Consider the following 21,334-nt stretch of genomic DNA (forward strand, 5'->3'; position numbering starts at 1 on the left):
TATTTTCAATAAATTAACTTTAATAGATAAAAGGCAATTTCCTTACATAAATCCACGAACTACAGTTTGATGCAAGTTTTGTCAAATATAAAAATTGGCGTTAGAGAATTTTTTAAACTTCAAAGCTTGTAACAAAACTGTAGAAAATGTAACATTGACAGAATGAACTAGAAATTCATACAAAGCTTATGGTTGGATCTGCAAAAGGCAACTTATTTTTAACAACTTAGTGCAAGTTAAAACAATAGCACCCGCTAAATTATTAGTGACAACAATGGCTCTTAAACTCATGTCACAAACATGCTGAGGGAAATCCAGATGGTCTAAGCCCTCTAGCTACAAAAATGAGATGAGCTCAAACTTATTCATTTTCTTCCTGAATGGCACTTCTTGGATTCAACATCTCTTCCCTGAGCGAGTTTCATCAGCGGCGAATACGGACGAGGCGACTGCCCCTCTCCCTTCGTCTTGAAGAAGAAGGGCTTGTTGAGTCTCAGCTGAACCACTCCGACCTGAAGTCAGAGAAAAAGATCAGCAGTGGCACAACCATCACCGACTGTTTTTGTGTTAACATAATAGTAAGATATCTAACTGCGAAAAACAGTATGGAAAGCGTGGAAACTGCTCAAGAGTATTTTTCCAAGTCTAGATGAGGACAGAAATGACTGATTTTCCCTGCATCCATAAAGGGGAAACACAAATTCTATAAATTGTGCATTTAAAATGTATGTAGTAATTAAAAATTATTGAAATATCTCTCGAGTTTGTTTGTGAAAGAGGTATTTTTTGCTAGTCTAGTAAAATAAAGCTCCTTACCCAAGTAAAATCTATGAAACAAAAGGTAGCAATATATGTATCTAAAGGTGCATATTGATGAACCAGAATGTCACTGAAAAACATTTCCAGAAGAATAATGTTAACTTTCTAAATCCAATTAGAATTTGATGAGTGTTTGTGATCAAGGTTTCTACCATCTACCTTGAAACTATAACAAGAAGTTTGGAGCAGCCAATGTGAACCTTTTCGACCTCATCGCTCACACATAGTTGTTGTTCACACGTTAGTGGTATTGGTGCAGAAAACAACATTGATGCTCCATGTATGTTTCTTCCACTTCCCTTCGAATGGGTGTCCCAAGAGTACAATGATCCCACACTCAGATCAAAGCTGGTTTCAATTGACTCCACCAATCAAACACTGAGCCCAGAATTATAGCAAAAGGTTGTTCATTTGATATGTTTGTATGTAAAATGTGGCCTTGTCTGGATAAAAAAAATAAATAAATAAATTCAAGCGCATGAACTTTGTGTTTGTTTTTAAAGTAAAAGTTGGGTAATTATTCAATGCTGGAAAATTAATGGCTCAAATAAATTACGAAAAGCCCCAAGTTGGATTCAAGGCTCTTAAGAAGAGTCTGTTCACCAAATCTGTATGCTATTGGCATTAGTAGGTATCACACAAATCAATTATTTTGCACACATTTGTAGTGTCATATAAGATCAACTAAAATTTTGCCTAACGTATAGAGAATTTAGGTTTTACAGCCAACCTGTGAACTAGTTTGCACAAATCAATTTTTTTTTTTTTTTTACTGTAACACAAAATACAAATAAATTATTTGCATATTTTCAAAGATATGATTGTAAATGCCTGAGTTTGAGTGGTGTCACCTGGCTCACATCTTTCTTCGCAGCGTGCCAGTGGTGGTCGTCCTCACTGGAGGTGGTGGTGTTGGCCGACTTGGTTTCAGCTTCTGACTGAGGGCTCGGAGTATTTTCACACGAGGGTTCCTTCTTAGCCACTGCTGCATTCTGCTCAAGACTTTTTTTTGCTTTGTGTTTTTCGTAGACCTCAAGTGTCTTCCGTTGCTCTCCCCTCGCTCTCTGCGGCAAGCGAAGATCCAAAGGTTTCATGTTCTGAGATTCCGAAGTGGCTCTGTTTTTCTGGCAGAAGCTGACGTAGGAGGAGAGCTCGGCGGTGAAGAAGTTTTCTGTCTGAGTTGAAGTGTTTGCTAAAGTAGGACACGGGGGCGGCTCACCAATGTCCAGACGATCTGAGCAGCATCGTTTGATCAACGCACCGTCCGGGGTTGGGTTTATAATCATCGGATCATCCAAGAAAGGATTGTGCTTCTCATGTTCAGGCGCTGCTTTCTCTCCAGCTTGGCTCGAGTGTTTATGAAGCTGATCGATTTCTTCCTCCCCGTCTGTTTTTGTTTCCCGCACACACAGATGTATTGCTCTGTCCTGTCCTTTATCTGATGTTTCATTACATTGTTTTCTCTCTCCCACAGCGGAGTGCCGGTTCTTGTCTTGCTGAGGGGATGCAGAAATAATTCCCTCACTGGATTCGCTGCCAGAAGTTTCCGGGCTTCTTGCTCTGAACGTCTTCTGGGTGATGAACAGGTCCTGGCTGTTTATGTCATCACTGTTGTACTGAAAGTCATTGTCATGTGGTTTAATCTGGCTTTTTCTCATCACCTGAGAGCAGCTCTCGCCCTTTCTCGCGGCTTCCGTTTCTTTTGGTGACGAAGAGGTGAAGATTGGACGCTTGACACGTATGTAGGAGGGTAATCCAAACGCCACCGTCTTCTTTTTCTTAGTTTCTTTCACAGATTTTTCAGATAAAGAGTTTAGCATCTCGTTTTGGCAAGTGGCAAGCTTTTTACCACCCTCGAAGAGTTTCAAATCATCAAAATTCAACGCTAATTTGTTTTTCTTTTTTTCCTTCCCTTTCTTCTTGTCCCTATCTTTTTCCTCCTTCTTTTCTTTTTTCTTTTTCTTCTTTGCCATTATGGCTTCTTTGAATTTGGAGTTTTTATTTTTCTTCTGGACACTCTCCTTTGTCTTTGTGGGGCTGCGCTTTTTATGTTTTGCAGTTTTTTTGTTCTTCTTGTAGTCTTTCTTTGGTTTACTTTTCAATGGTGAGGACCAAAGTCCTTTGAAGAAGTCTGCAGCCTCATCGTCACTCATGGCTCTTAGACAAAAAGACAGAAAAAGACAAACGCAGGTATAACTTTATCCAGAGAGGTTACCAAAATTTCAGTGCTTTTTGAAAGCTTTCAAAAGATTTGTTATATTCCAATTGTTTTTACAATTGAAAAGATTTTAAGACACAATGCATGCTAAAAGGTGAAACATGTTACAAATACTAAGATGAAATTGAGTGAACAAGAACATCCGGGAAATGTTCCACACGAATCTTTAAAAATCAGACACTTTATTCCTGCAACTTGTTAAACAGTAACTGCTCAGAAAATTATCATTGTAGGCTTTATGTTTATTAGAATATTCCGTATTTAGGATATTAGCTTAGCCTGATACAGAAGCTAGTGCTTCGTAAGCACTTCAATGAAATATTCAATATTGCAACATCTCAAAAAATGTTCCACATAAAAATACTGCTAAGACGGAACTATTGTAATAAGCTAACTGCGAACTGTTGCACATTAAAAAGTAACAACTTAAAATTGCCGCGGTCCAGAGAATTACCAATCACAAACAAAATTGTAAAAAAAAAAAAAAAAAAGGAATATTTTTTACACAGTTTCTTTTACATTTAGCTCCCTATTTTTTGTTTTTCCAAGCTGGTAATTCAACTGTCTCCTGTATATTTTACTTTACTTACGAGAAAATTGCTGGTACTAGGATGAGATAAAAAGGATTTAGCAAACTCACCGGCTGAAGCCAACGAGACTTGGCGTCTTTAGGAACTCAACAGTATGTCTCTCTCTCTCTCTCTCTCTCTCTCTCTCTCTCTTTTTTTTTTTTTTTTTTTTTTTTTTTTTTACCACACGGTGCTTATTTTTGCCAAATTATATGCTTCATACGGGTTGAAATTTAGGTAAAAACGATATGAAACGCTTTTTGATATTATAACTACCTTCGAAGAGAAGTTTCAGTGGCCCAGTCAACGATTTCACCTCAAAGAGGCCGCAGCCTCTGTTCGTGGTGCTTTCAAGTACACCACGTAAAGCTGGTGTCTAACTATTTGCATTTTCACTTTTTAAATCTAAATTTAGCAGTAAGTTTTATTTAACTAATATTTGAGAAAATTTAATTTGAGTTATGTTAAAAAATTGCTTTACTCATGAGTGTGAGTCTTTAGTCAATGTTTAATTTCCCCTGAAGGAAGCTAATCTTTTCAATTATGTTGTAAAAATAGTTTGGACCACTAGATGTCGCCATGGGCGCTTACTATGTGCATTTTCAGTTTACATGAACAGGATTCGGAATCAAATGCATCTGAAGAAATTCACTAATATGTACACACACAGTCATATTCAATAAATGCTTTTGGATTAGGCTCACTTTTCACATTAAAGGCGCCTCATTAAAATAACCCTTCAACATACTTTTCATTGAAACCATATTTTTTGTACTATAAAATTTATAGGTTTGTTGTAATATTCTAAATTTATGTTATGTTTTTGTTACTGAAAAAACATAAAATCATCATGATAAAGAGAAACAAAGTTTGGAAAATACCAGGAACTATAGAGATATAGTTCCTGAAATAAACTGACTTTTCAATAATATTCGGACTTATTCTTATCTTACCCAATCTGCTAACAAAAGAGTCTTAGCATAAAAAAACAAGAATTTGTAATTTGCTTTTTGCATTCGTACATTATTTCTGATCAATTGCGTGAATAATCCAAATAAACCGTCCACCTCCGCTCCTCCTACTCTATATGATCACACTCGCTGCTATGCTGTGACTCACACTTTCTCTGCAACTCAGTTAAAGCTTGAAACTTTCTCTGACAGAGACTGCCTGGGGGTGATCCTGAGTGGGCTAAAAAATATTTTAGACAACACAGCGGCCTGTTTTTAGTGATTTTGTTCAAGCCCACTGATTGGTTTGTAAACCAATAGGCTGCTAATCTCATCCAAAAAGTCGAACTTTGTAGAAAACTTGCTTTTCAGTTCAAAATCTTTACCTAAATCATTTTCAAAAGCTTCTTTTTGTTGTTCTGTCTAAGGCCATGGTTGTGAATAATGAAATTTAACTTTAAATTACTAAGTTACATCCTTTCATTTAGTATAACCTACCTATTGCACATTTACAGTGGAGGGGTCTCGCCCAGCTGTCTATGGGCGAGACATAGAGTCTCCCTGGACCTGTCACCAGTCCAAAACACTGTAACACAAAGATACGTAGGATAAACAAGAATGCATACACTCTGAAGATCACGCTCTGCACAGCAATTTAGAGTGATTAATTACAGTGTTACGTGCCTGATTTTGAACTGTGCAAAGAAACTGGAGTGCCCAGAGAGAACCTAGGCATGCAGAGACAAAATACAAACTATGCAAGCTTCGACCGGGATTTGACATTAGTGGTGGCACGTGCATACATGTAAATGTTTTTTTCAATCATCTAACCCAATTATTTCATAACTTTTATAACAAGGACCATCTCAGTAAACACTGCGTTTTCAAAATCAACACTTACAATCAATTTTAAAGCAGCATGCTACGAGACCTGGATTTTCTCCTCCATCACTTATTTTCTGACTTTTTCTGAGACTGGGTTGCTAGGGAAACAGATCAAGGAGAGAAAACTATCTCATTCTTTCGGTCATGTTCCACACATCCAAAAGAACCTGACTCCAACCCTAACGTCAGAACACAGACGGAGCAGGAAACTGAAAGTTTTTTGTTCTTTCTCCACCACAACAATCCGGAAAAGAGTGAGCGTTATAGACAAGACTTCAATCTGTCGATCCATCTTCCTCTCCTTTCAACCATCATTTGTGAACAAGACACCTGAACTCCTCCTCAGCTGAGAACAGTTGGCTTCAGATAGAGAGAGGCAGACTCTCAAAACATGATGAAATCAAATTACTTTACTTATTAAATTTATTGTGATTTCATTTTATTGAACTTCAAGACACTGACACATTTTTTTACATAGGCATAAAAGGATACAGAAACTGCAAAGCCATAAAGGTGAGAAAATACCACATTTGTTGATGGAAACTGAAAATAGGACACATTTAAATGTCTGGGTCATTGCAAGCTCTCAGACATATTCAGCCTCGCTGATGTGCAAAGAGAGACCGAATAGATGCATTAGATTGATGTCAATTTTTGTATAAACTCGTTTGTCTCTTGCCTGAGGTGTTGAATTGCACATTATGACTTGCAGATTTGCACCATTCTCAAGCCCCTTTCTTATTTTTCTGCAGCGGGAAGGTTGATTCTGCGGACTTACCTGCCTTGACTGGGAATTCATCTGAAGAAGTTTGACATTTTCTCCATGGGTAAAACACTTTGGGTACATTTTTCTTATTTAGTTTAATCCTAGGATGACTTAATTCACTTAATCAACCACATTTTGTTGAACAATCTCAACTATCCTTTAACTAACATTGCCAGCTTCGTCCCAAAATATGGATAAATGAAAATATTGTTCTTTTCATGCCTGCCATCAATTAGTGTGAAACTGAAGAACCTTAAATCATGTCCAGTAGTTCTTGCAAAGTTTTTCTGGCATTGGCATATTTGTGTCTTTCAGATAACGCTTTAGTTTGTGGAATAGTTGCAAAAGTTACAAGAATCCCATTACCTCCTACCAAAAATAAAATACACGGAAATGATGTCAACAAATAAAACATGGGATGATGGTGATTTTACATAAACATTTCTACAACAAGAGAAGACAAGAATAGCTGGCCACGAAGCTGACAGCAACTCTGTGGGAGCTGTAAGGATTTCTTTTTAGTGTTGGTTCTGTTCTTCACATCCTCTTATATTTGTTGGTAGTTGAAAGAGAGAAATCTTTTCATTCCAAAAAATAAAAAAATTATTAATAATAACATCCTGGCTTGAGTAAAATCTCCCATAACCTCGTGAGAACATGTTACTGTCTCATGAAACTACACTCAAACTTTTGGACCACTACACCAAAAGACATTTCCCTTAGACATCAGTCCAACAAACGAATGTCAAACAACATGACGGCAACATTATGCTACCAATCATAAATACTTGGAGAGCTTTTACAATGTAGAGACTGTAAATACTGCCAAACCAAGCTCCTTTTTTCTGATAGATTCCTGTTAGATTTAATGCTTAAATTTAATGAAAATGTATGAACCAACATCACTATTCGTCATCCGTGGACTTTCATAATGTCAAGCCAAACTGCAGTGAAAAACATATCGTCTATTTTTGATTTAAAGTTACAGTAGTGAACCTTCAAATGACCACAAATAACTCTGAGTTGGCTGCTGTGTGATTGATATATGACTTGGTTTCTTTCCCTTTCTCTCCCTGTCAGTTAATTATAGGATGAAAGAAGAAAAGAGGCATTACAATAATTGCTAAAATGATTTGCACTGAAAGCAGCTGTGTGGTTCTTGATCATCTAAAATTAGCCCCTTGGACCTCTAGTAGTGCAATTTTGTTGTTGGAAATATGATTTAAAAAATCTTATAATCCTCCAGCTTAATGGGCTCATTATGCTCCCACATTTATGTTTGGGATCTTGTAATTTTGCCTGTGGGGAGGTTTCTGTTGCCATGCCGATGGCATAAACCTGGAAATAATCCTCTCCGATCGACTGTGCTTAAACACCCTCTTCTTTCTTTGCAAATGAAAGCTGAAAAATGAGGTTCACATATATTGAGCCACATTTTGAATAAATAATTTCCTTGACACAACTTTTCCCATGAATTAATTGCTCCTAGGATTTTTTATTTTTTTTATGTAGGCTGCAGTAATCACTGTCAAATGCATTTTTGTCAAATACCAAACTTTTCTGACTTTTATTGGTTTGAACTATCGGTTTTAGACAGAGAACTGAATGCAGTGCAGTATGTGTGTTTAACAGGCCGTTAGTTTCCTGTTAAACTTTCTTTCAAATGCAATGTTGTCATCTTACTGCAAATCTTCTTCTTTTTTAAAAAATACTGCCTGCAGTAGCACCAGTTCTGTTGTTTAAAAAAGAAATATGACTCTAGCAGAGTGGTGTGGTGGTGCCTGGCTGGTAGCAGTAAAATTATATTGTATTGCCTCAGGGGGCAGTCTGCAGTTACGGGAAGAAGGGTCAGACAGGGTTGATGAACTGCATGTGAACGTCATCACATCAGTCACTGTTACTCCTCTGCTTACAGTATAATTAATGTCAACAACCATCTACAAAAGTGTCACTGTAATCCATTATAGTAAAATGTAAAAAAAAAAAAAAAAGAACAATGTATTTAAATGACTGAAGTTATTAATTTGTATGAAAAAATACATTTTTAACGAAAGTGCTAAGGACTTTCCTTTTTTTAATAGAAGTTGAATTTTCCGTTTAACAGAGCAATTCGAAGGTCATATTTCTTTTATTGATATTTTATATATATATATATATAAAAGGACTTTCCTTTTTTTAATAGAAGTTGAATTTTCCGTTTAACAGAGCAATTCGAAGGTCATATTTCTTTTATTGATATTTTATATATATATATATATATATATATATATATATATATATATATATATATATATATATATATGTGTGTGTGTGTGTGTGTGTGTGTGGGCATATTAGTGTGCCCACATTAAGTCCATGAGAGCTACTTTCCTCCAACTTTTAGATGCATTCCCTTTTCCAACATACCTGAATCAAATAAAGGCTTTGTTAGGCTTCTCTAGAGCTGAATGACTGATGAGGGGGACTCAGCATTTTCATTCAGATGTATAAGAACAGGATAAAAGTTGCAGGATAGTGGCTCTTTAGGGCTAGACTTTGGCATCTCTGCATTTAAAACATAATCAAAGATGTGTTTTAGGTGAGACTGTGCAGAACTTTGGGCAGCAGCAATTATTTTCTGTTTTCTCTGAACATGTCTGCAGATTTTCTTCTCAACAGCTCTGCTCATGTCTGAACACAACCATCATTTGTCATTACAAAATTGTTGGAGGAATCTTTACTATGATAGCTGTCAACTGCTAGTATCAATGTCCTAAGCAGAACAAATATCGAAAACGACTGAGTACACTGACAACAGTAGAGTGTAACAAGTAAAGGCCATGACTTTTTATGCAAACGCTGTGTAAGACGTGATTTAAAAGAAATTCGACTCCATAATTTAACACCTTAAAATTGGACCTCCATCTCTTTATGAAGCTCCTGCTCTTTCTGTCACTCTGCCTTCACAACGTTTCTCAGTTAAGCCTTTAATAAGGTTTTCACCAGTGTTGCACTGACAAGTAGCTCATATAATGAGCTCAGTGGATACCCACTTCCACCAGGTGTTTGCGAATTGCTGCTGTCACTAGTCTGATGGAGCTGAGTGTGAGAGTCACGGGGGTTACGCTCATTAAATTGTGTTTTTTACATCAGATGCAACATGTCTTTGTGTTCTGTAGAGATGCAACATAATTATTCCTGTATTGCAAAAAAAGTTTTCATATTTTTCTTTGTAAAATTTCTGATTATCTAAAAAAAAAAGTAAAACCATGTATCACATATATGAAACACCTTCTGCTGATCTATCACATAAATCCTCAAAAGAAACTTTTGAAGTTATTGGTCGTAATTAGAACGGAGCAGTTAAATGACGGCAACATATATTGCAAAATAATTTTTTGTTGATAGATAAATGAGTAAGGGTTATTATAGACCTTCATTATGCAGAAAAGATGACTAGTTAGTGAGATAAAATGTAAAAAGTGGCACTAGGTACGCATATACATTTTTGCAGGAGACTTTGAAGATATATCTGTTGCTGTTCTCGTTCTCATACTTTCTTCCATCTGATTTGGGATGAACTGCTGAAGTTACTCATCCCAAACATGGGGCCAAATATTTTCAAAAACTCAATGCGTAACCTGAAAATAGCACTTCCCTTCTTTACTGCCCACCAACTATTCTTGAGTCTTGCTGAGAGGCTTTTCCCTTCTGGTGTACCTGAACTGGAGCAGCTGTGGATGTCGGGACGTCCGGGTGCTTCCCAGCATGTGAGCAGGGAATCACCATGTTGACAGCCCCACTTTGCACTACAGTTTCAGTCATCTCACATTATGTCTCCTTGTTAATTCATGCTTGTAACTTGTCACCAGGCAGGATGAGGCTGCTGGGACTTCTTTGGATGTCAATATGGGATTACTGTCTTCTTAAGACATCCCATCCATCTCGCTGCTTTTGCTTGCCGCAGGTGAACCCCCTGCACATTGAGGGAGCATGAGGTAATAAGAACGACAAGCTGCAGGACGTAAGCAAAGGCTAGAGGTTAATGTCTTTGGCAGATGAGCTCTCAACAAGCTGTGACCCGTGTTGTCAGTAATAGTATCACAGAAAAGCAAGAGGAGGCTTTTAGGGGTTGTGCCGATCACCACAAATCGTGCCACCCTGGTATGTAAACAATTTTATCTGCTGTTCAGTCACAAGGCAATTATGCGAACGCTTGACTACTGGATGATAAATGCCAATATGTTTGGATGGCAGTAATGCAAGAGTGTTTGCAGAACTCACTCTGAGGCTTCTGAAAAAACACTGGTTTGGTATTTTAGAGCAAGACTTTTACTTTCCTAGTAGTCGCTGTAATTAGATCAAACACTCTAGAACCACTAGAGGGAATGTCTAATTGACGTTTTTCACCCTTTTTGGTTTGGAATCACCTCAGATTTCAAAGCTCGCAGGACATAAACCTAGCCATACCCTGCTCCTGCTATATTTAGAAAACTCAAGCCATCATGGTTATGTAATATGTAATGTATGCGACCAAAATAAGAAGCTTGGGGCTTCTTTTCAGTGCGAGCTATTTGCTGCTGCAGATCAATGACCTTTGAGGGGGAAACCTGCCTGAAAGCTGAAGAGGTACGGATGGGCTTAACCCAGATGATTATATGACAGAGACGAAGTGAGGAATGGGGATGTTTGCTAGATTGATGATCATTCCAGTTTGATAAGGAGGGGTGTTGATGGTTTAAAGATGAAAAGACACATTGTGAGGTAAATTTATCCACCGAACATCTGAAGGACATAGTGTATTTTTGTGGGATTAATCCACATAAGCTAAAAAAAATAAAGTAAAGAAAACGATCAATCAATCAAACAATCAGTTTTTCAAGGTATATTCTTTCAAGCATTCTTAATAACTTCAGGGTCGTTGGTGTCTCTGAGCTTTCGAAGTTCTCTGGCTCTTCATGTAACCCCAGACTGACTGATTGACTAATGTTCAGACTGAGGTTTTTCAGGGACCATATCTGTTGCAGATACTTTTGGTCGCCGAAGACAGAATTTATGACTGCCTGTAAGCTTAAGCTCACTTTCTCGCAGCAGCTTTCAACTGGGACATATCGCATCTGCACTGCAACGTATCCCAACTGGAATTTGAGACATTCCTCTAACCTTTTCAGCAACTGTTGCAATAAGGTAAAATGTATAAATCAATGTTAACCTATGAAAACCTGATGTTCAACGGCCCTGAATGACACTCATGTACACAAGCCCATCAGTCATGCCTACGACAGTGACGACAGCAGCGTCGACCGACAACACATCTCCCAAACTCCCTCTTAACCTTGGATTCAAGACGTTTCCTCTGACGTCAAGTTGGTATAAAAGCTCTTTTTTTTTTGAGAGGCAAACTCATTAAAACAATGTTAATTCTTGAGTTTAGTGTCTATGTAACCGGGGAGACTCTCTAATAGTCAATGAGAGTCATAAATCCATCTGAATGTTGCCTCTATTGTTGTTAGGCATGCTTGGAGTGGGACAAAAAAGGTCACATCACATGTGGACCAATTGGTATGGGGAGTTCTCAGAGATGGAGGGGGAAAAAATCCAAGGGAGGAAAAATGTGGGAAGAAGTTCTAAACACACAGTTTAGGATAGGTGGAAAAGTTTAGTCCAAAACTCAAACAAAAGAAACCTCCAATCATTCTATGGCTGCTTTTGTTAAAGTAATTAACATTTATTGTGGTTTTCTGGGCTTTTAAGAAACTTTATAGTAGCTTAACATAAAGCTTCCTGTAAAATTCTCAGATTCTCTGTTTGGACATGTTTTTTTTTTTTTTTCCCAGTCACCAATGTTTGAAAGCATTCAGGTTCAAAGCCATTCACTTGATGCCATATGACAGCAGAGAAGAGGAGGTGTTGTCGTTTGTGTCCTGCCCCCCTCTAAAAGCTGGAGGTATGACATCAACAGCAATAATGAAAGCGGCTCATCAACAACTGGACACCGGGGCTATAAAAGGAGCCCGTGGAGTCCAGTGCTTATCATAACTAATAGGAGCTAACCACCAAACCAGACTGGCTCGCTTAAGAGACCATAGCACCATATTTTATCTTTCATCACACTGAGGAGAAGGAGGCAACTCCACCACAGGTATGTTCATTTCAACCTGTCAGTCCCGAATCAAGTGGAGGCCAAATGCCTCAAATTCAGCAGGGTTACTCTTTTGTATCTAAGAACAATAATGCTTTGTATTTCAGTATGTGATATACAATGGAAGCTAATTCTAATTTCCTCACTTATTCAAGAGGGAACTTGCCTTTAAGTGTTCTCAATTAAGCAAAATGTAGTGGAAAGCATGATTTTGAAAAAGTCTTATTTGTTTCAACAGGTTGTAAAGGTCAACATGCAAAACGTGGACGTTAAAATTCTCGTCGTGTTCTTCTGTGTTGTGCACCTTTCCATTTACTGCCAAGGGCGTCCTCTCAGGTAATTGAGCCGGTTAGTTAAAAATTTTGACCCACATGATTAAAAATAGTATAAAACCTTTTTTGCGCAGTGACAGACTATTACTGGAATGTTAATGCTGCTATTCTGATGATTCTGCAGTAAAAGGACAGTGAGCGAAGTGCAGCTCATGCACAACCTGAGACACCACCAGCAGGTGCAGGAGCGCCGCGAGTGGCTGCAAACCAGGATCCAGGACATCCACAATGCTGCGGGCCGGGCCAGCAGTGGAGACACGGAGGGCTGGAAGAGAAGATTACATCCTGATGAGTTGGCCGAGCTGACACCAGAGGAGATAAAGGAAGCTTTGGACTTTCTGGAGAACCTCCTCAAATCAAAGCAGTGATGATTTTTTTTTTTCTTCTATATCTTTTTTTAATTTGTTTGCATTCACATAACATTTCCAACATCTTAGATTTTAACAGTTATATTCTGCTTTTGAGTTTATATCTTGTTTTTTTAGGTTTTTTTTATCAGTTATTTTTTTTTGCTTATTTATTCAACTTTATTTATTTTTACTTTATTTTTTATTTATGAGACAGTGCCTCTTTTAGGCAGATCTTCCGTTATAGCTGCACTTTTATTGAACGACTTGTTTTATAAAACAAACATGAAGGAGTTAGTCTGAACTGGACCAATTATGTTTTTTTTTTTTTTGGTTTTGTCTTTTTGTTGTTTTTTTGTATATTTTGCTCAGACAAAGCCCTAATGTTGGGTTTACTAAGGTTAAATGTGTAGTCTGTTGTTTTTGTGCATGTTGCCTACTAAATGTTTGATTGGGCTTAAACATAGTTATCCCTCTGTAGCCTGATAAGCTGTACTTAAAAAATAAAATGATTTTTGTACTTTTATATACTATAACAATGCCATTGTAAAGCACAATGTTGTGTTTAAAAGATGAGTCTATAGTGATATGGGAGTCTATAGTGATATGGGAGAGGTAAAATAAATACAGAAAAAAATCGTGCTTTGTTTGTATGTTAATTTAATTTTATTAATTGTATCAGAGGCACACACAAAAAGAACAAGCAAGAGCCAAGCAACTGAAAAGGAGTGCCTTACGCAGTCTAAACGAATTTCTCGCGAGATCTTACACGTGAATTTCACACCAAAACAAATCTACTAGCAAATAGTAGTTGGTATAGGCGACGATTTTCAGAGGAAAACCCTAGAATTTTTGTCTTCTCCGCATTTGAACTGATGGATTATTTAGCTGTTTAAGTAGCCAGTAGATACGTCAAGCTGGAATGTAACTGCAGAAGGTAAGTAAAGGGTGTTTTTAACTCTTCTTTATAGCAGCAGCTAGCTAACGTTAGCAGCCTAACGGTTGTGAATGGAAGCTTAGCGCTATTTTAAGCTAGCAAAATAACCCAAAAATCCTCTTATCTGCTGTGAAGTTTTTGCAAAATTTGAGGCGAAGTATTTTTTCTTTTAATTTACCTTCATGGTAAATTTACATCCAGCGACAGAACGCCTGACATTGTTTTCTATTGGACAACTTTGCGCATAAGAGGGATCCGGGCATAATAGCTTTAAAGCACGTACATAATAAAAGAAGGCAAAGGACAGATCAAAATGTATTAATATTTTTTCCCCCTATGTGCTGCTTCATATTTGGAAGCAGCTATAAAAGCGAGTTACTTTGTCAGATAAATATGTCAGAGCTCACAGTTTTAACGGAAATGGTTAATACAAAAATATTCTAGGTTGTCCAAGTTCGATAACACATTGTATCATCTATTGGCAAGGAAATATGAGATGATGGCAAAAAAAGGCAAATTCTGATTTCAGTTCAGGTTGTAATTTCTTTGGGTAATATTCATTGTCTTTTTTAAGATGATTATTTTAATCAAAAGCCTCTATTTCTGGCCTTTTCAGATTGTGTAAAAGCTTTGACAGACTCCTCGTTTCTTGATGTTTTGCAAAAGTCAGAAATGATTCTTTGTGACTTTTGAAAGGTTGTGTTTGAGCTATTCCTGTTTCTAGCCCTTACGCTTGACCATATGTAGCATTTTTTACTTAGTGTACTTGGAAAAGTTAGAAAAGTATGCAAGTGGAGGACAACATAAGCTTGAAACCTACCAATCTGTACAAACACTGCTTATTTGGGCCAAAAATAGTTGTTTGTGTAATTTATTAGACTTTTTAGAGCACACGTTTTGAAGTAAGACAACAAACAATTTTGTGTCTGTTAAAGTGTGTTACTGTGAGCATTTTTAGCAATCTGTCCAAGAGAAATTAGAATAAGTAGTGTGTTTTTGTAGTGGGCTGCTGTAGCAACCAACTGCTTTATAATTTTTAACTTTAGAATTGCTTACCTGTTTGGTTTGTGTAGATATTGAAGGTTAAAGAAATCCATCAATCCATTCGTTGCCCATATTCACTTATCCATGTAGGCTAGCAGTCATTTGACAAGAGGCGGGATACACACTGGACAGGTCACCAATCCATTACAGAGAGCAACCTGGATTAAACTAAAAGTCATGTTGTTGGATTGTGGGAGGAAGTCAGAATATCAGGAGAGAATCCACAAGTGCATATGGAGAGCATGCAATCTCTATGCTGAGAGGGTCCATGCTGAAGTCTGTGCTAGCCTCCTATGTAGCATGCAGCTCTGTTTGAGAAATAAAACATTATTTTTAAATTCTGACAGGCAAGAACTGCACTAATAATAATACATGTGAATTTATTTGTCAGATATATCTAAGCTTTCTGTGACATTGTTACCTATGCTAACTAACAGTAATGTTGCATTTCTTTGTGTGGGATATCTTGCAATTACCTTTTACAAAGTGACCAAATTATTGGCATTTTGTCCTTGTGTGCACAATTATGCATGTGCACATGGATACATATTTACACAATCGTGCACAAGGACAAATGTGTGCACCCTTGTGTCATTTTTTTTGCCGTCTCTCATCCTTTCTTCTTTCTGTATCGTTTCTCTCCTCATTTCCTTTAAAAATTGAAGTTTTATCAAAATCTTCTATAAACTCAGAGTGAACTTTTCTATTGTGTATTTTTTAATGAACATAAAGGTGTGAAGTCTCTGGAAAGTTGAGTCTAGCAAAGTGTAGTTTTATTTAACATTAAAAGTGTATCATGCTCAGTGCAATAGATGGTGCCATGTGTGGCTAATTCGCTACTTGTGTTGTCAAGCAAGAATGCCTCATGCCCCCTTAGCTCTCTAAGCATAGGGAACACTGATTTAGCTAAAATGGTTCTACATGTAGTCAGTTTTTTTTAAATTGTACAGCATTTTAGTTCTTTATGATGACACTTTTCTTATAGGAATGTATCGACTTCCTCTTTACGATTATTTAAATAATTTCACATACAACATAACCCACAATTTATGCTGACCTTCCACGTATCTCTCGTTTGATTAATCAATAATTACACAATTACACACAGCTGCAATAAAGCGCCCCAGGAAGACACGGAACACTCCGAAGCGGCACTTTACAAAGAGTCCGTGAAGGCAGCATCGTTCTGATTCAGTCTAGCACGCGGCCATTCACAGTTTCGGGTCCCTCCGGTGACTCTGCTTGACCAGCCGGAGCGTCTCCTTCGCCTCGCAGACCTTATTTCAAGCTTTTTTCCGTTCAACCTGGTGTATTGTTACCAGCCAGTTAGAGTCCGACCTGTCTGCTCTAAACGATGCGGATGAAGTTGGAAAGTAATGAGCGAGGATGCTGAAACTGCTGGCAAGCCCGCTTTGTTCGGAGGAGCGCAAGGCTTTTGTGCCGCTGTCATCCCGCAGCTTGTTCCCTGCTGCTTTGTCTTCTCCTGGCCCGGTGAAAACGACCGGTACGTGCACGCTGTTTTCAAATCACGGAGTTTTTTTTATTTAAAAACATTTTTTTTTTTTTAGCTCTGTTTTTTAGCAGGATGTGTTGCCAGCTGTTAGCGGACGGCTCTTTGTTTGTGAATAACTACAGGAGCGACCGATGGAGAGCCAGCGACCCGAATCCCATCGTCCACGGGACTCTCTTGCTTTCTCTGTTGTACAGCAAGATGGATTAACATTCAATAATGTAACAAATTCTGCTTTGGATTTCTTTGCGAGAATACATTATTTTTTGTTATTTGCAGTTGAGGAATTGATAAATTCACCCTATTCTGCCACAGAGCAGCCTCTTTCTTTGCCTTTGCCCCATTGCTGTGTCAGTGTCAGCAGCCCCTAAATAATTGATTGGACCCTCAACCCTCATGACTCTCACCCTTTTATGCTTTTAATAGACTGCCTGGGCGCTTTACATCTTTGTCTAAGATATTCTGTCTTTAGATAAGTGTATGAACTTGTTTTACCTCAATCCATTGCTTTTTAAAGCACCTTACCTAACCTTTTTGAAAAAGGAAAAAAATTAAGAGAACTAAAACTGTCGCATCTTATTCTTTACCCAGCAGTAGAAAATTAGAAATAAGATATGTCTTTGTCATTCTGGCAGTTTGAAATCTTGGCTGCTGGAGACGCACAATGCTGTGTGAAAGATGAGAAGATCCGCATGCCCTCTGTGGAAAAACTCCCTCTTCGGTTCCTTTGTTTCCTCCGTCCTGCTGGCTCTAACTGCAAGATCTTCATGTTTGGTTTGCCTCAATTTAGGTTAAAATATGCTTTTGTAATTTAGAAGTCATCTTTATGAATGTACATCATCACATTCTATCACTTCTCCTTGTCAGTGATGAAAATGATGCAAGAAAATGTGCACTTTTCATTATTGGTCTCCTTTCAGAGGCTTTACCTGCATGGATTGTAGCACACGCTGAGGTGCCTACATGTTTTTGTGCTTTTTCCTTTTTCATGTTTACCCTTGTCTTCAAGGACAAGCCAAAAAAGGAACGCACTATCTTGTTTGTTTTTTTTGCCCAAGATTAAATGCTGCCATTGTAAGTAAAATTACTGCCATGACATTGGACATAATTTTAATTTAATTGTAGATTTCAACATGTCCAAAAGTAGCATTTGTGGCTTATTTTGTTTAAAGCACTAAAAAGGAATGTGGCAAAACGAACAAAACTCTGTGTCTTGGACTGAATAGCAGCGGTGCGTTGTCTCTACACCGAATTGTGGGGCTTTTATTTTGTGATCAGCTTGCTGATCTTGCTTCATCACAGTTTTTCCTGTTACTGTTGTCTGCGTCTGCTCACCCAGACAGTTAACCAATTAGCCTCTCGATCAATCTGGTAGCCAGTGCTCAGATGGTCCTCTCAGCAGCAGCAGCATCCCAGCCATCCAGTGCAATTAGAAATACCACAATATCCGGGAAGCATTTTTCTGTTACTTAACTAGTTGAGGCTCAGTTGAAACATTCAGGTGCTACTTAATTAGTTGGACTACCATGAAAAAAAACAAAACAAAAAAAAAACCTAAAAGCATTTATTTCTGGTAATTTTAGTGATTGTGTTTAATAAATAAAACCCCCAAATTTACTGCATCCATGTACTCTACAGTGTATGAACTCAGTGATCATTTTTTTCTCTCAGATTTTCCTTCAGTGTGTTCCCAACCACTGCGCACTGATTATCCTACCACAATTTCTTCCTTCCACTAAACTTTGTATTAATATGCTTGCATAGCACTCTATAAACAGCTGACGTCTTCTGACTACTGTTAAATCTACAATCTCGCTATCGATTAGATCATCAGGCATTGCCATAACAACATTTCTGGGATTAAAAGCCCATGTTTGGTTCTCATGTTGTATTCAGATTTTTACCTAAATTTAAACTTTTCCTTAGCTATAAGCGCTAATGACAAAGCGCTTATTCCTAAAAAAGTTCAAATTTAATATAAATAAATGCTTGAAAAATATCACTTTGTTTGTGTTTCACTTTTGGAAGTGAATTACTAAACTATTCTTTAAAGAATATTCCGATTGAGAAATACCTGATTATGACTAAAGTCGAAGCAAACTTCTGTTTCTCATGCAGCTACTGAACATCTTACATGTTGAGAAGCTCTATTTTTCTTTACTGTGCATAACGCGTGATATTTTGGTAACTGCAAAGGTGCGTTTATTTAATACAAAGTTGTTCACATGTAAAGTAGGAGAGTTCTGGTCCTGTATCCCCCGCACCTCACGCCGTGCGTCCGTTTGTCGTCTCTCCGGTTTTCCAGTAGATGGTCATCATATTTCATTGCAGCTCTTCCCATGAGGGCCAGCTCGTCTTCATTACTGGAGACCTGAATGTGTTTCTGCTGTAAAAGCCCTGTGCTGCTGATTAAATTGTCAGCTACAGTGCTGCGCAGATGCTGCACAGGATACGCTAATTAACACAAACACAGGAAAGTAGTTTATTATAACAAGATAATTACATAAATGTTTTGCATCAGAGTACACCTCCTTGGAAGGTAGCTGTCTAATACCGACATGTTTGGTGTTGCTACGAGATGACGGATTACAAGCTAATATCTGGTAAATGTTACAAATAATTGTAGGAAAATGGTAATTGTACACAAATTGCATGTGTTGGACATTCTGTGTTAAATTGGAGCTGCACTGTTTAGTCATTCAATGGGTCCTCAGAAAATCAATTTGTAACTGTGCTCGCATTGACATGTTTTGGTGATGGTGTTTTGCAAATTAACATTTTCAGCCTCTATTATGTGAGGATTTTGTGTCCATTTTAGCTAATTTCCTTTTCTCCAAATGATTTGTCTTTAGAATGATGGTTTTACACAACAAGACATTTCAGAATTCCTATAGAGGGGATACCGCATGTGCAGTGAGCCCCATTGAATAAAATAACGGAGTATTTAGACATAAATCATTGTACAACCAGCTCCACTTGTGATTCATGAAGCTGTGCTGATAGTGACCAATCATAGCGTAAAAACGATCTGCTGTTGATAAGTCTGAGAGCTAGAAACAATTTTAAACTGACAGTTTCATCGTACTGTTTACTAATATCGCCAGATTTTTCTCAGTGCCCTTCAGCTCTAACAGGGATCTTTTGTTTGTGTACGCTTTCTCCCCAAAAGTGAGCAGCAGTGTGGTTTGTCTGGGTCGGACCGCAGCTGCCGGTTGCAGTGCCATCAGGTCAGGACCATGAGTCTGTATGGGGGCGGTGCCAGCGGCGGGGGGATCAGCGGGGCTGCCGGTGGATCCCGGGAACGGGGGTTGGGAGGACCAGAGCATTACAGGGAACAGCGACGACGCTCCAGCGATCGCTCGCGGGACTCGTCTCACGAGAGAGGGGAGAGCCAGCTCACGCCATGCATCAGGAATATTACTTCTCCAACACGACAGCACGGTAAAAAGGAAAATCCCTTGAAATATCCTAGAATACTTAATAATAAGCAGCTTGTCCATCATTCTCGATGCGTTTTTCCTCCCCACAGATCGCGAACGTGGCGACGGAGGCTCCTCCTCCAGATCATCCAGCCCACGTCCTCCCAGGGTTTCTCATTCTTATCCACATATAGGAGGAGCTCTGATCGGGGCACACATACCACGGCCGCTAGGCCCCTCTGGGGTAGACCACCATGGCAAAATTTTAGGCCCAGGACCCTGCGACATGATCGTGTATGACCTTGGTGGCAAAGAGCATCGAAGTGGGCTGCGACCAGGGGAGAGGGTCACTCTCATTGTGGACAATACGAGATTTGTGGTGGATCCTGCTATCTTTATAGCTCAACCTAACACCATGCTGGGCAGGTGATGACCGTGAGACGAGTGCAATAATCTGTGTGACGAGTAAAGTCGGAAAAGAGCTGCTAAACATAGATGATGCTCAATTAAAAAATGTAATACAAGCACACGTTTATTTCTTTTATTTGGCTATTGTCAATTTGAGCACATCGTATTTAAATCTTAATATTTAGTTGTCTTTTTTTCTGAGTCTATGAATGAGAGAGATGTCATTTAGATTCTTTTTTTTTTTTTTTTTTCCCCCCCTCGTTCGTTCGTTTTATGAACGAAGCTCATACTCTGTTTGAATCAGCTCTGTGCTTTCAGGATGTTCGGTTCCTGTCGGGACAACAATTTCACTCGGCCCAATGAGAAAGGAGAGTTTGAGGTGGCTGATGGCATCAGCTCCACTGTGTTCCGCGCCATCCTGGTGAGAGTTTTATACAGAATGTTCTGCTTTTTCTGCCTCACTTTCCGCTTTTCTCCTGCGTTTCCTCGCTTTCCTTTCTTTCTTGTCCTCTGCTGGGTTCCTATCTTCTATCATGTTTTCTTTCCCATTAACTCGTCTCCTTCTCTCTCTGTCCAGTTGCCTTTATTTCCTGCCCCCCCCAGTCTTTGTTCCTTTTCTTGCTCCAGTTCTCCTGAAGATATCCAAACTTTTATGTATTTTCTTGTTCTCCCTGGGGGGGGAAATGAGTTCCAGTTCATTCTGCTGGACGGCCTCTGATGTTTTATTCACGTACATCCGTTCATTCCTTCTATCCAGCATCACGTCTTTCTTTTATAATGGTCGGTATAAAAAGATATTTTGTGTTAAAAGCCTGTTACAGATGGACTTGTGTAACTATTGAGAGATCAGATTATTTATTTTTTTTATAGTTTATTCACAGAAATGTCTAATTTTAGACTTGTAGGAAGATGTGACTGGGAACTGGCTGTATAACGATGTACTTTTCTTGGAAATGATGTCTGAAAACATGCAGTCTGTGATAGCTGTTCACTTCTTTTGAAGTACCAT

The 21,334-nt window shown here is 38.4% G+C and overlaps 3 protein-coding genes across 8 annotated transcripts in view; 2 read left to right on the forward strand and 1 right to left on the reverse strand.

Moving 5' to 3' along the window:
- On the reverse strand, window positions 1-15,140 carry LOC103466263 (uncharacterized). Of its 4 annotated transcripts, none has more exons than XM_081607978.1 (5): window positions 15,001-15,140; window positions 12,822-12,925; window positions 5,055-5,142; window positions 1,680-2,976; window positions 1-512 (listed from the first exon to the last, which is right to left on the reverse strand). In XM_081607978.1, exons 3-5 carry the CDS (start codon window positions 5,063-5,065, stop codon window positions 366-368), a joined length of 1,455 nt encoding a protein of 484 aa, XP_081464104.1. In that variant the 5' UTR covers window positions 5,066-5,142; window positions 12,822-12,925; window positions 15,001-15,140; the 3' UTR covers window positions 1-365. The 4 variants fall into 4 exon arrangements, with proteins under 4 accessions (XP_081464104.1, XP_081464103.1, XP_081464105.1 ...); XM_081607977.1 differs by having other exon boundaries at window positions 1,671-2,976; XM_081607979.1 differs by lacking the exons at window positions 5,055-5,142; window positions 12,822-12,925; window positions 15,001-15,140 and adding an exon at window positions 3,883-4,362 and having other exon boundaries at window positions 1,671-2,976.
- Window positions 8,550-13,667, forward strand: pth1a (parathyroid hormone 1a). Its single transcript, XM_081607980.1, has 3 exons — window positions 8,550-12,328; window positions 12,567-12,664; window positions 12,785-13,667. Exons 2-3 carry the CDS (start codon window positions 12,582-12,584, stop codon window positions 13,026-13,028), a joined length of 327 nt encoding a protein of 108 aa, XP_081464106.1. The 5' UTR covers window positions 8,550-12,328; window positions 12,567-12,581; the 3' UTR covers window positions 13,029-13,667.
- Window positions 13,789-21,334, forward strand: part of LOC103466261 (BTB/POZ domain-containing protein 10-like) — a 14,809-nt gene continuing 7,263 nt past the window's right edge. The window contains exons 1-4 of one of the 3 annotated variants that reach the window (XM_008411733.3): window positions 13,789-13,944; window positions 19,668-19,939; window positions 20,028-20,343; window positions 20,644-20,746. In XM_008411733.3, coding sequence (XP_008409955.1) covers window positions 19,735-19,939; window positions 20,028-20,343; window positions 20,644-20,746 — 624 coding nt within the window. In that variant the 5' untranslated portion in view covers window positions 13,789-13,944; window positions 19,668-19,734. Of the gene's footprint in view, window positions 13,945-16,124; window positions 16,493-16,563; window positions 16,720-19,667; window positions 19,940-20,027; window positions 20,344-20,643; window positions 20,747-21,334 lie in introns of those variants that run through there. The other 2 variants (XM_008411732.3, XM_081607976.1) reach the window with 2 other exon arrangements.

The sequence above is a fragment of the Poecilia reticulata genome, chromosome 6 (genome assembly GCF_904066995.2).
Source record: "Poecilia reticulata chromosome 6, P_reticulata-male-v2, whole genome shotgun sequence".
NCBI classification, from domain to species: domain Eukaryota; kingdom Metazoa; phylum Chordata; class Actinopteri; order Cyprinodontiformes; family Poeciliidae; genus Poecilia; species Poecilia reticulata.